Genomic DNA, 12,971 nt, shown 5'->3' on the forward strand with positions numbered 1-12,971 from the left:
AAGACTGTAAACGTGTAAGGAGCGTAAATTGAAACGTGGTGCTGGACATGCGTAGGGAAAACGGACGAAAAAAGAGGAATAACGTTTTCATAAGATATCATACGAACTGTTGAATGAGAATACGTTGAGTTAATCAGTAATGATGCATTGTTTTCCAGAAAGCAAATTAACAGAATATTTTAAACTATGGCAAAATGACAAATACATGTTTTAGTGTTCTAAACTTTAGAGCAGTGGGCATGAAAGACTGATAGGGTCATGGCTGCTATGAAGGATAACTAAAATAGGCCATTGTAATGACTAGTCTTTGCATTCATAACCTGCAGTGACACACTGTTGTATCATCCTTTTTGTATTTTGTTCTGAATCATCTAATGATGATTTCTTTAACATTTAGCACTGATTGTTCACTAAACAACCCCTGAAAGAATCAGTAGGAGGTTTTAAGTGATGAACAATGTTCAGGAGTGTTAATTAGCTACTGCTCTCCACATGTTGTCTGTCCAAGCTAATATAACGGAATGAATGTCACTGGTTCACCCTTGCACTGCCTCAGATAATCACTAATAGTATCATGTTGTTGATTAGAATAAAAACAGCTGAGAAATGCTTTGTTTAAAACAGCAGACAAAGACGATATTTGAGTCCCTGGAATGTCACTAACAAATTACAGGTGCAAAACTAATACTCCATGTGTTGACATTGGAGCTGCTCCAGCCTCTCTCTCAAAAACAGAGTTGATTGGGCTCTTTTTTTTTAATAGATGAAAACCATAGTTTTTTATTTTTTATTTTATTACAATAAAGGCTGTAACTTAATGTATTCAGGTCAGGTAATCACATGAACACGGGGGAACAGGTAGATGTTTGCAGTATTCCTATGCAGTGTTGGATTTATTAAATGCACTCATGCATTTAACCATGCGATAAATGTGTTAAACACATTGACATTCTTACAGAGAAATGTGTTGTTATGTGCCCTGCTATTGATTTTCAGTGAAAGTCCTCTTAGGAATGTCAACGCGTTATACTTTTCAGATAGAATGTATTGATATGCTCACCGTGTGCTCGCAAACATTTCCAGTTCACAGCAAGGAGAATCTTATCATGGTGTCTGACTTTGTCAACACTATTAAATTTAGAGGGAGTCAGAGATTAATAACTTCCACGTAAGGAGAAAATAGGAAGAGGCGCAGGCTTGGGAGCATACAGAAAGATTAATGAGTGTCAAAAACAATGAATTTTCCATTAGATAATAGAATGGCATACGTTACTTGTAAAGTCTACCCAGCTTCCTCATCAAATAAGAGCTTGTTCGAGGATCACAAAGAAATGACCTATTTTTATAGATAAACATTTTGTCCTTTCTGCAGACTTCAGATTAACACTGACCTATTTTTAAGTCAGAAATAGTACTTTCTTTCCACAAGACTTTATTCCACCAGCTGTGGGTATTGTAATGAGCATGTGATCACTATTTGTATTGAATGTTTGGCATGGCTGTAAAAGAAATGCATCGATATGTTACGTGTAGAATTGGCCTTGTGGAGGCTGGTTACTGAGAAAAAAGGCAGATTGAAGGACAATCTTTCAGCTTACATAATACTGAAGGTACCAACATGTAAACACACATACACACATACAGAGCCGTGCCTCTCAAATAGCCTTCTCTGCAAAAATGTCATTATTTTTATGATGGATGCCGAGCAGTTCTCAAATATCAGCGGGGAAACACATGAACGCGGCATTGATGAGCATGTTGAATACAGATGCAACTTTGAGCAGCAGAAAGATGGTAAGAAGCCAAAAATTACCCTTGACAGCAACAGAAACAAATGAGGTGTGCAGAGTGTGAACAATGTCACCGGCGCCAGCAGCTGGAAGGGAACGACGGCCTGTTAGCTGTTAGACATTTCCCATAATAGACAGGATGTGTCAGCACACAATGCATTGTAGACCGGAGGTGGAAGAGAGGTAAATACTACAAGAGGAGCTTATTTCTTGAGGAGCCGAGAAGTGCTCTTGTCAGTCAACCTCTGAGTCCACAAGAAACAGCACATTGTGCGACCCCCAGTCGGTGCAGATTTGGTCAAGCTTTTTAAGGAAAAACCTCCAGTCCTGCTTCAGCTGCTACAGCTCTGTCAGAGGCTTCATGCAGGGTGAACAAAAGAAATGCAGAAAAAAATAGAAAAATGTCAAGCCACTCTTCTATGAATGTGTATCGCTGTACGGTAATTTATAGATGAAAACATTTAGTAAATTGCAGATTTGCCAAATTGTAAAAAGAAAAAGGAAAAACAAGACATATAGACTAGGACTGTTAAAAGTTAAAACGATATTAACGCACTAATAATGCATTAACACAAATTCGTTAACGCCACTAATTTCATTAATGCATTAATGCAACTTGCAATTTTTAGGTTGTAGGGGGCTCAGTTTTAAAGCTAGAGTGAAGATGCTGGTATCCTATGAAACTAGAAAACCTAAGGAATCCATTGATACCAACCAATGTCATACTAGCAGAAGGAGATTAAATAACGCTCCAAACTTACACTCAATTTTGGCGAGGAAAAACTGCCATGGCCATTTTCAAAGGGGTCCCTTGACCTCTGACCTCAAGATATGTGAATGAAAATGTGTTCTATGGGTACCCACGAGTCTCCCCCTTACAGACATGCCCACTTTATGATAATCACATGCAGTTTTGGGGTAAGTCATAGTCAAGTCAGCACACTGACACACTGACAGCTGTTGTTGCCTGTTGGGCTGCAGTTTGCCACGTTATGATCTGAGCATATTTTTTAATGCTAAATGCAGTACCTGTGAGGGTTTCTGGACAATATTTGTCATTGTTTTGTGTTGTTAATCGATTTTTAATAATAAATATATACATACATTTGCATAAAGCAAGAATATTTGTCCAGTCTCATGGTGATAAGAGTATTAAATACTTGACAAAGGTACATTTTGAACAGATAAAAATTGTGCGATTAATCTCGATTAACTATGGACAATCATGCGATTTATCACGACTGAATATTTTAATCGATTGACAGCCCCAATATAGACACATAAATATCTGATAAAATAAAACAAATAATGCTAAATTCCTATTTTATTTTTCGATAGTGCCCTCTCACAGCAGAAATGACAACTTATGGATGCATGGAAACACACCTTTTTTTAATGTACCAACCACCTTAACTACAGATCCTGCATGCAAAATCTCATCAACATTCCCTGACAAATCAGATGTGAGCTGTAAATTATTATAACCTCCTATACCTCACAGATATACTTTAACAGGCAAGATCTTGCAGGAAGACCAGCAGTGAGTTCTTCATACAATTTTCTGTTTTTGTGATGTGTGCTGTGAATGTGTAACATCTGGGGCGGATGTTGTCCGCTATGAATCCTCGAGAGGATTCTCATGAAGTCTATAGTGTTTCCATGATTTTTTTTTTTTTTTTGTGTGTGTGTGTGTGTACAAAGACAGAGACACAAACATGTCACCTTTGTGGTGGGTGGTTTCCTGTTTGATCCTCCTCCTCTCATCTTGTGACCTGGGGAAATCCAAATGTGAATATTGATGTTTTTCCTAGTGTTTAACTTCTGTCTGTTTGTTTGTTTGTTTTTGGGGCTAGAAATAGGCAATCCTATAATCTTTGCTCCAGGTAAGCAGGTTAGCCGTTTCCTCTTGTGAACAAAAAGTCAATGCACCTCAGCTCTTTTGACAAGGTTTTGCGCATTAAAAAGCCATTGCTTTAACTCTTCTGTCTCAACAGTGTTTTCAGTGTAGTAGTACAGTAGTATATTAGGTTGGAGGGTGGTAAATGTGTCTGGAACTGGGCCTTTTCTGTGGTGTGTGGTGATTTGTCTAATGTTGGGCACAGTTCTACTTCGGATTAGCATTCAGTGCTGATTTTGCAGTTTATGCAATGAGTCCTTTTCAAAAATTGTGCTGGTAAATCTACTGTTAATCTCCTCCAGTCTGAATCCCTGGTAGCAACGTTCTGTCTTCCATTACACCTAACCAAGTGTCTCTACCTGAAAGAAAGCAACGCACCTTATGTAGCCAGTTACAGTGGAGACAAACAAAGCGCCTGTCTCTGGAGTGATGATGAAAGGAAATTGTTTACCAATCTGCCATGTTACCTTTGAGTAGTGTGTAATTCGCACAGGAGGTGAAAGTTGAAAGTTATTGAGTAGAATTCCTCCCAGGCACTGTCAGTGATTAGTCCGTAAGGGGAAAGATTTACAAATTCTGTTGCGAATAAACAATTTTACAGCACTTAATTGTTTGGATTACTTGCAATATCCCATGATCCTTTAGCTATATGACACATTACATGGTGATAATCAGTATTCTTGATCCAAAGCTGAAGCAGATTTAATAATAGAGTGCTACTGGAATGAGTCCTAAAACCCGCAAAAGAGTTAGTATTTTAGCACTTCCGGTTCCCTCGTATGGAAGTCTATGGGTTTTTAGTTAAACGCCTGAAGTAAAGTCTGTGGTAAACACACGTTGAAGAGATTTTAACATTTTGTTCTACGACATAACTTGACGCTGACTTATCTGCCTTTACAGCCTCGTTGTGTATACTCCTGCTCATGCGACCTTGGTGTAGTTCGTTTATAGCCTAACGTTAGCGTTTTACTTCTGATGATTGCATTTACTCTTCAAAAATCATAAAAGTGGTGCTAATTTGTGGAGATTATCTTGTTGAACAAAACTTGTAAGTATCATAAACGTTTGTTTGCCACAGAGCTTATTTTCTGCAATAATCCAAAACCCAATGGAAAAATCCCATTGGCTTTTTGTCAAGGGAACCTGTGAGATGCTTACTTTTGGGTTGGCCTACCAAAATATGTCATCCATGTAGCACTCTTTATTACCCACGACACACAGGAATCTTATACAGGCAAAGACGAGACAAACTAATACAGAGGCACACCTGAGGATATTTTTTTTTTAAAAACTCCATTTACAATATTGGTTGTATTACTACAGTTTCTCCTATTAATGCACAAAGATAAGATTTCACTGTGGAACGTAAATGGAACCAAACTGCAGACAGGTTTATCCACTGAAATGTAACCTGTTGAATAATCTTACTGGTAGAGATGTACTCGATTCAGCATGTTTGACTGTGTCAGAGACATTTTCAATACTGGTACCGTTAACCTGGTATGTAGTTCCATGTCTCATTAACTCAGGTTTAAGTTTACTACTTACTATTTGCTTAATACTGTTTGGTTGCTTATTCTCTATTTTATCATACAGTAAGTTGTATCATTTAGGGCATATGAGAGAATACTTGTGAAAGAATCTGCAGAAACATAATATCTAAGTTGTGTGTAAATAACTATAATCATATTCTATGGACTACCGGCTACAGAATACAGATACCTGTTTTGAAGATGTTAAATAGTCAATGATATGACTAAGCTTGTTATTTGTGTTCATGTTTTCTACTGTCGTTGCAATGTTGGATTGATGTTAAATTCTAACATTTCATGTCATGGCACGGCATGGTATAAATGAATACTGACTATACTTACATTTCCACATTCACAACATTTAATCATATACTTCCTGTCACCATGGGTAGAGCAAATAATCCTCATGCTATCAATGTTACTCCTTCATACTGTACTAGCTATCTAACCTGCTGTTTCCTTGCTTTACCCCCTCATGCTATCAGTGGCTGGGACAAAAAGCAAAGCGAAAGGTGAGTTATTGCCTCCATTTTCTTGGCAAATGATTTATGTTGCACACAGTTCCCAATAAACAATGTTTGGATCGCCCTTTTATCTCCCCCAAGAGTCCGGGAAGCATTAACATACGCTGCTTTCTGCAAAGCTTTTTAGGGCATTTTTTAACCTTTGTTTCTCCGGGAGAGGTTTGCTGAACATGCTCGCTGTTTCTCAGATACAACCTGCTTCACATATGTATAGATTCACATGTTCACACCAGGGAGCTGCCCGCCTCACCCAGTCATGCTTTTCCTCTATTTGGCCACTGTGCAGCTCCAGTGGAGCAGCTGGGGGGTTGCTCCCGGTTCAAGGACACCTCAGCGGTAGATGAGGGAGGAGAGTGTTTCTCATTTGCTTTCCCAACCCAGATTTTCTCAGACATACTGTGCACTCAAACTGGAGACCTTCTGGTCACAAGCCTGCTTCTCAGACTTTTTACTTTACCGCTGCCCTTCAGTAGCCTAATTCATGTTTTGTCCTGATATTTGGCGGTGTAGGTAGTCACATCATTGCCATTCAATCTGATATATTGCCTAATAAATTGTAATTTTCAGATTTATTAAGCACTGATCCAGCACTTAGGGTGTTTCTTCTTTCTTTCTGGCTGCCCACCCACGAATATCTTCTACCTTTTGAGAAAAAATATCCTGCTACAGAATATTTGATGATTCACAGACCATTTCTCTTCCTTTCATATTGGATATTCATCTTCTGTTATTGCTCATGTTCTTGCTGGCTGATACTTGCATCCTAACATCAATACCCCAGAGTCTAGTGACTCTGCCTGCTATTGATGTCACTGTTAGTGCTCTTACTGGTGTATTGTTCAGATTTGTTTTGCTTTGGTTGTACAATTGACCAGTTTGAAATTTGAGGAGCGTCCTGTACTGTTGTCTTTCCTGTGTCTTACAGTGATTCTGCGTGAAATCTAGCTTCCTATGTACTTACTAATATCATGTGCTCACGCATTACTTAGGCCAGTCTTTTTGTTTGTTGGTTTTTTTTGTTTCTTTTGTTCATTTTTTTGTGGACATGACTTCAGCCAAAGCCACTGATTAATATTGTTAATGCTCATGAATGAAACCTTTTGGAAAATGCACTGTTTTCTAATTACAGAAGTAATTAGTGGGCTAGTTTTTAATTAACAGAAGATACACATTCAGCATCCGCACCTCTGGAATCTCCTTCAACATAGAGAAGCCTGTTCCGACAGCACTTTCAGCTCCAATTACGGTTAATAACTTTCATTAATAGCGATAAAGATAATGAATATAACCACATGTATCAGTCTTGAATATTGATTAATGGGTTTTTATCAGCTTTCCTGTTGCATGCTAATAATTGCTGTATCATTTGTGGTGTAACTGTTAAAAAAAAAAGTAAAGCCTAGAAGCCAGGGAGAAAGATCATCCTGGCAATTGTCAGTATAACGGAAAACATGCCTCTGGGTTCACTTAGTGAGACCTTACATTGAGATGTATTTACTCGCTGAGGACTCACCTGAGCAGATGAAGCGATGCTTTGACTGGTGCCAGTGCAGAGAAAATATGTACTGTTTAAAGAGAGTTATGATAAACTGCTTCATGAGAGAACATTCCATTGACATCCATCCCAAACTCATGTTTTTTCAGCTTAAAGTAGCAAGGCAACTTTTAATAGTTTGGGGGGGGTTTGTCTAATGGGAGAAAATGCAGAAACTCTAACAGTAGTAGTAGAGTCCAATTGTGTTATGTAACCATTATAAAGGGTATATTCAGGCAGGTTGAATGTGAATTGAGCAGCATTTCTGTTAGAGGTTACGATACAATACATTTACAGGGCAAGGATTCTCAGTGTGAACAGGTTTCATTGAATATAAAACATATTTCTGACCACATTATTCAGCAGGCTTTGTAGAGGTGGAACAAGAATGCATATATCTTCTTCGTAAGTAACATTTGAAGAGCATGTAGTAATTTACTAATCTCATTCATTCCCACCTCTTGGCTCCTCAACATTTTAAAGAAAATCCATACTTGTGGTTATTGCAAAAAAAATATGCAGCATAAATCACTATCAAGCTTATGTTCCACTGAATTCTCATCAATTAAAGCATTAATCAGTCTATTGGCAGTCCTCTAGAGTTGGGTGGATCCCTATTGGGAGCAGTTGTTGTTGTCTGTCTTGCCCCTTGTTTGTCATTATGTAGTTTACAAGCACCAGGATTTGACAAAAAAAAACATAATCCCAAAGTTCATTTGAGCACATCACATGTTCAGCGGTGTAAACAACACCAGTTGAACGTGTAATTTCCTGTTTCACCTGGAGACAGTACAGTATTTCTGACCCACTTTCTGAAGCTGATGTATTGCCACTTTCCCTCTTCCTGCACAGCAGAAAAAAAAAACACTGCTAAGAGTTTCCCCCAGCTGGGATATTTATTGCCAGTTCTGTGGATTGTCCACCCCCTGCCTTCCCCGTCCCTCCCCCACTGTGGCAAATCACAGGGGAGGCCGGCGCTTAGTACCACCTCTGAGTCGAGGGAGGTTCACTTTTGCTCAGGTGCTACTCAGTAACAGGCACCAAATGTCCTTTTTGATGGAGGGTAAAGCTGACAGACAGCTCACTCCGTCTTGGTTATTTCCTCTCTAACAGGCTTCATCGGGCTCTGTAACGGCTCAATCAACCGACTGCATCATTTAAGATCACGCTATCGCTGCCGACTATGAATACAATGCAGAGATACACAGTTGTTGTCGTATGGTAGGTCATCGCTGCATTGTGTCTGCCTGATCTGCTGTGAACTGTTCTTGTTTACAGCTGATGGAAGCATTGTAGAAAAGCACTATAATCCCAGTGCAGATAAAGGATGCATACAGTCGAATGTGTCTTGATAAGATTCCACACAAACACATTTAATGCAAGAAAGATTCATATTAGATTTGGCAAAAACCCCACCAGGAGCCATTTGCACCTGGAATGAAAACAGCAGTTGAGATAAAAAAGTGCAGCTGGATTGCATCTGAATCAAAAAAATGTTCATGAGTGACATATTTTGTCTCCTCCAGCCTCTGTGCATTTTTTACTTTATTGCCTGATGCAAATGGGGCGCGAAAGAGAGTGACAAGGAGTACAAAAGTAATCACAGCCTTTGCTTTTACCATAATTACATATGGATTTTCTATGACTGAATGAATTGCATGTTGGAGGGCCTGTATAGTAAGATTTCAAATGTTCCCTGCTGATTTTAAATTGTGACATTATCTAAAGCTGACTAAGTTGGAAGTAGTTGCACAGTTTTCAAACATGGATCACTTTGGACAGGTAATTTAAAGATTAGCTGCAGTTAATGGATCAGATCTAGATTTAGTGCTAATTAGCTGCTGCCCTTAAATAGTTGCTTAAATCTCCCCAATCAACTAGGCTGATGGCTTTTAAAATGGCACAGCTTATTGAGTGCCTCAGATCAGCAGGTTTGCCATAAATACGAGAAGCGTTTCTGTTGATGTTGAACCAGTAGGGCTTAAATTACACTGTCAGCGTAAATGATTGTTTTTGGTGACACGTATGACCTTTCTGTCATAGAAATAAATTACATGAAATATGTTTTTGCCCATGTTTCTCCCCTTAAGACTGTTCAGAAAAGGTCAGTCGAGGTGAAAACAATCAGATATGATGGGGTTACTTCACGGGCCAGTGGATGAAAGAAAGCAGCCTGTCTTATCTACTCTCATAACCATTCACTTTCAAAGCATTTCCTTTATCAACACTTAAAGTTTAAGGTAGTTAATGAATGTGTCAGCGAGCAGATTATATGCAGATATTATTTAAATGACGGTGTGGTCACATTCATCATGCTGTTTGCATCATCTCTGCATATTCTACCTTTTATAATGCCTGTATGAATGGATGTAGTTTAGGCCTATATACTGTACATGAACCGTAAAGGGAAATTTCACCACTTTTTATGTGGAAGTCCAATCAGTGCTGATGGTAAATGTAGTCCACATGCTGTATTGACCGAGGAAGCTGATCTCTTCTGCTGCGGAGCCGTGCCGGCTGGGCCTACATGTACCAGGATGCATTGCGCGTGAGCAGCGAGATTGCTACGTCTGATATATACTGTATATACACTAAATAAACTCACAAAGCGTCAATAAAGGAAATATTCTCATACCAAAACAGAAGAATACAACAGTACACCTTCTGAATTCAAGTTTGTCACCAAACTAAGAGAGACTAAATAGAAAGACACACTTCATTGAACTGAACATGAACTAAATAAAACTCACCAAAACCATTAGTCAGTTAGTCTTTCCACTGTTCCAACAATCAGCAATTCTAGTTTTGGTCAAAATAAATCCTTAATTCACAGAGTAAGATGTGCCGCCTCTTCACGCTGTTTCCCCCCGCTGTTTCTCTCGGTCGTGCTGGCTGCCCGCTGAGCTGCTGCCCCGCTACAGCGGCTCGGCGGAGGCTCTCACTCCTTCTACGGAGGCAGACCATTAAATTAGCAAAATCCAATGACATAAATCACCCTGCTGGTCCTGGTCGTCTTTTCCAGTTTTTCTTCGGGGATCCTGAAGGAGATCTCCAGCACACCTCTGTACCAGTGAGGAGGAAAACACATGGCTCGCTCTCTTTGGGTTGTCGTCGGCGACAGCATCCAACAAAATCTCCCCTTGCTGACATTCATTACAGCAGAATGATTTCGGAGGGAAATCTGAGCAAAGGCTCCACCGGTCGGTGTTTGCTCTCTGCAGCTCAGGTTCTAGAGGGTCCCAGCCGGCCATATCTTCCCCTCTGCAGCAGCACCCTCGATCGGAGCGGCCTCTCTCCAGCTAAATACGGCTGAATATAAGAGAGTCAAAACACTGTAAAATCTACACTGTAAAAATCCTTGTCCATAACATCCTCTGCACTCATATTTTGGGATGCCGTTTTCGCTGATGGAAATGTAACACAAGCGAAAAGAACATTGTAGTATTTGCACCCCACAGCTACCAAAGCTGAAGTAGCACTCTGTAGTTCTTCCGTATAGCAAGAACGTCACTGCCACGTCACTGGTATACAGAACAGACTTTGCAGCTGGGTAACTGTAGGTTTCTCAATCAATATAGCACGCACTGAGGAATTTATTGCTTCAATCGACTCCATTTACCATGTAACCACATACAAAGTGGCAAATTTCTCTTTAAACTTCTTAACGTTTTAGTTGCAATCTGAGGTTTTGCATTGATCGTATCTTCTTTTCTTGTTTTGTTCAAATAAACGGATATATTTCGTCATTTTGGTATAATTTCATCACTTGCCCTACTCATACATAAAGCTTTACATATTCCATCATATGCCCCAAATAAATAAGCAATTAGTAGCAGCTACTAACAAAGCTGTTGCAATCTCAAGACTATTGCGACAGACAGTAACCACATAAGGGGTTTGCATGCATTAGTATTCTGCATACTGGCAACATCTAGCCTGAATATTCAGAAGTGGTCTTATTTGGACTCCAGTGAATGGAACATGTTGTTTACATGCTGTGTTTGAAAGAGAGCGTTGGTGCACTCCAGTAACATACAGTATGGAATATTAATGTGATGAAAAACTTCAGTTTAGCTTTCTGTTTCTAACCAGCAGATAAGCTAGAGGCAGAGCTGCCGTGAATACAAGACACTCTTCTTGTTTTGACATTTTATCCAATATGCACATACTGCATTATTTTTTTTACATTTGCTGACAAGCGTTTATATGTACCTATACTTCCTAGACACTTACTCACAGCAACACACCTTCATCACACAATTAACCAAATAGTATTTTTTTTGTTCAAAACTACATTTTGTTCATTAAATACCAGCTCTACATTTCAAATACATACACTAACTCTATCAAAACAAGGCAAACCCGACTCAATATCAAATAATTATCTCAAAACACTAGTACAGCACATGTTTTCTATGCAAGAGGAACATAGTGAATCATAGCAAGACAACTTTCAAAATACTAACTAAGTTGATGGCATTATAAAACATGCATTACTTTTCATGTTTCAGATCTACCTGCATACAATAGACAACATGAAATCCATTGTTTTTATCAAAATTAAACCAAGGCACATTGTAGTGTTTGATCAAAATTAAAATGCCTTCATTTTACATGGAAAAAATGGTTTAAAATGCTAATGTAAAATAAAGGCATTTAAATTTTGTTCAAACACTACAGTGTGCCTTGGATTATTTTCGAGGGAGACTTGCATTTTGTACTTTTTTTGAGACCATATTCCACCCATGCAATGAGCCCTTCACAAGATTGAATAAGCACAACACACCTGAAGGATCCAAAGAGCACCTGTATGTGATTACCACAAAGACCCAGCAACGCTTCTACTCCATTGTCTCCATTGTTTTTATCATTCAGTTTCCTTTGATTGTAAACTACTCTACATGTGTTTGTTAGGTGTCGAACGTGTGCATTTCTGGCAGCATGCTCTCTGAAAGTGAATGATTCATCTTCAATTGATAGAATGTACAGATCTAATCTGTATGATCTTCAGCATTTGGCCATATGTTCTCGCCCACATCACATCTTACTGTATGTCGTCTCTCGCTATGCAACCTTGGATAGAAATGCTTGGCATGTCTTATCCACCCCTGGTAGCCTATTTCACACAACTTACAGTAAATAAGCTATTTCTCAATGTTTCAATGATCTGTTCATTCCAAAATGCTTATCAGCTGTTTCAGTATAGCTGTTGAGCTGCTGTTGCTGCAGAAGTAGAGGCTCTATATACAGTATATTTCAGGTTTTGAACATTAGGTTTTCATTTCTGGCATGCTGTGTGCAAGCATTTGTAAATAAGACCAGAAAGATCTATATTGGTTAAGCTTGTATGCAAAGAAAATGTTTGCATTTAGAAATGTGTTAGACTGCATATTCTGTGAAAACAACATGAATTGTGTTAATAGGGTCCACAACAGGTGGATGTTGTGTTTATTGTGTTTAGAGTTTTGAAAATGTGACTACGGATTAAAGAAAATGATGTTAGTGATTGTAAAAAACAAAAAATAAAAAAACTGTAATTCATACATTAAAGTATGATAATAATTAGACACTAAGAATTCTTGAACTACAGAGAGTAGAGATGGCTCAGTTGAGTAGGTTTCTTGAACCATTGTGTGAACTGGTTTAATTGTTTTAGAATGGAGGGTTGTGTGTATTCATTTTCAGTAGTCCTCT

At 38.8% G+C, this 12,971-nt stretch overlaps 1 protein-coding gene across 3 annotated transcripts in view; it reads left to right on the plus strand.

Annotated features, from left to right (window-relative positions):
- The window catches only part of LOC119491452 (cell adhesion molecule 2-like), a 168,559-nt gene that overhangs the window by 108,109 nt on the left and 47,479 nt on the right, over nucleotides 1–12,971 (plus strand). For 2 of the 3 annotated variants that reach the window (XM_037775531.1, XM_037775532.1), the window contains exon 2: nucleotides 5,705–5,731. The exons of the other annotated variant lie outside the window; for it this stretch is intronic. In XM_037775531.1, coding sequence (XP_037631459.1) covers nucleotides 5,705–5,731 — 27 coding nt within the window. The remainder of the gene's footprint in view (nucleotides 1–5,704; nucleotides 5,732–12,971) is intronic. 3 annotated transcript variants of the gene reach the window in all.

The sequence above is a fragment of the Sebastes umbrosus genome, chromosome 7 (assembly GCF_015220745.1).
Source record: "Sebastes umbrosus isolate fSebUmb1 chromosome 7, fSebUmb1.pri, whole genome shotgun sequence".
Taxonomy (NCBI): domain Eukaryota; kingdom Metazoa; phylum Chordata; class Actinopteri; order Perciformes; family Sebastidae; genus Sebastes; species Sebastes umbrosus.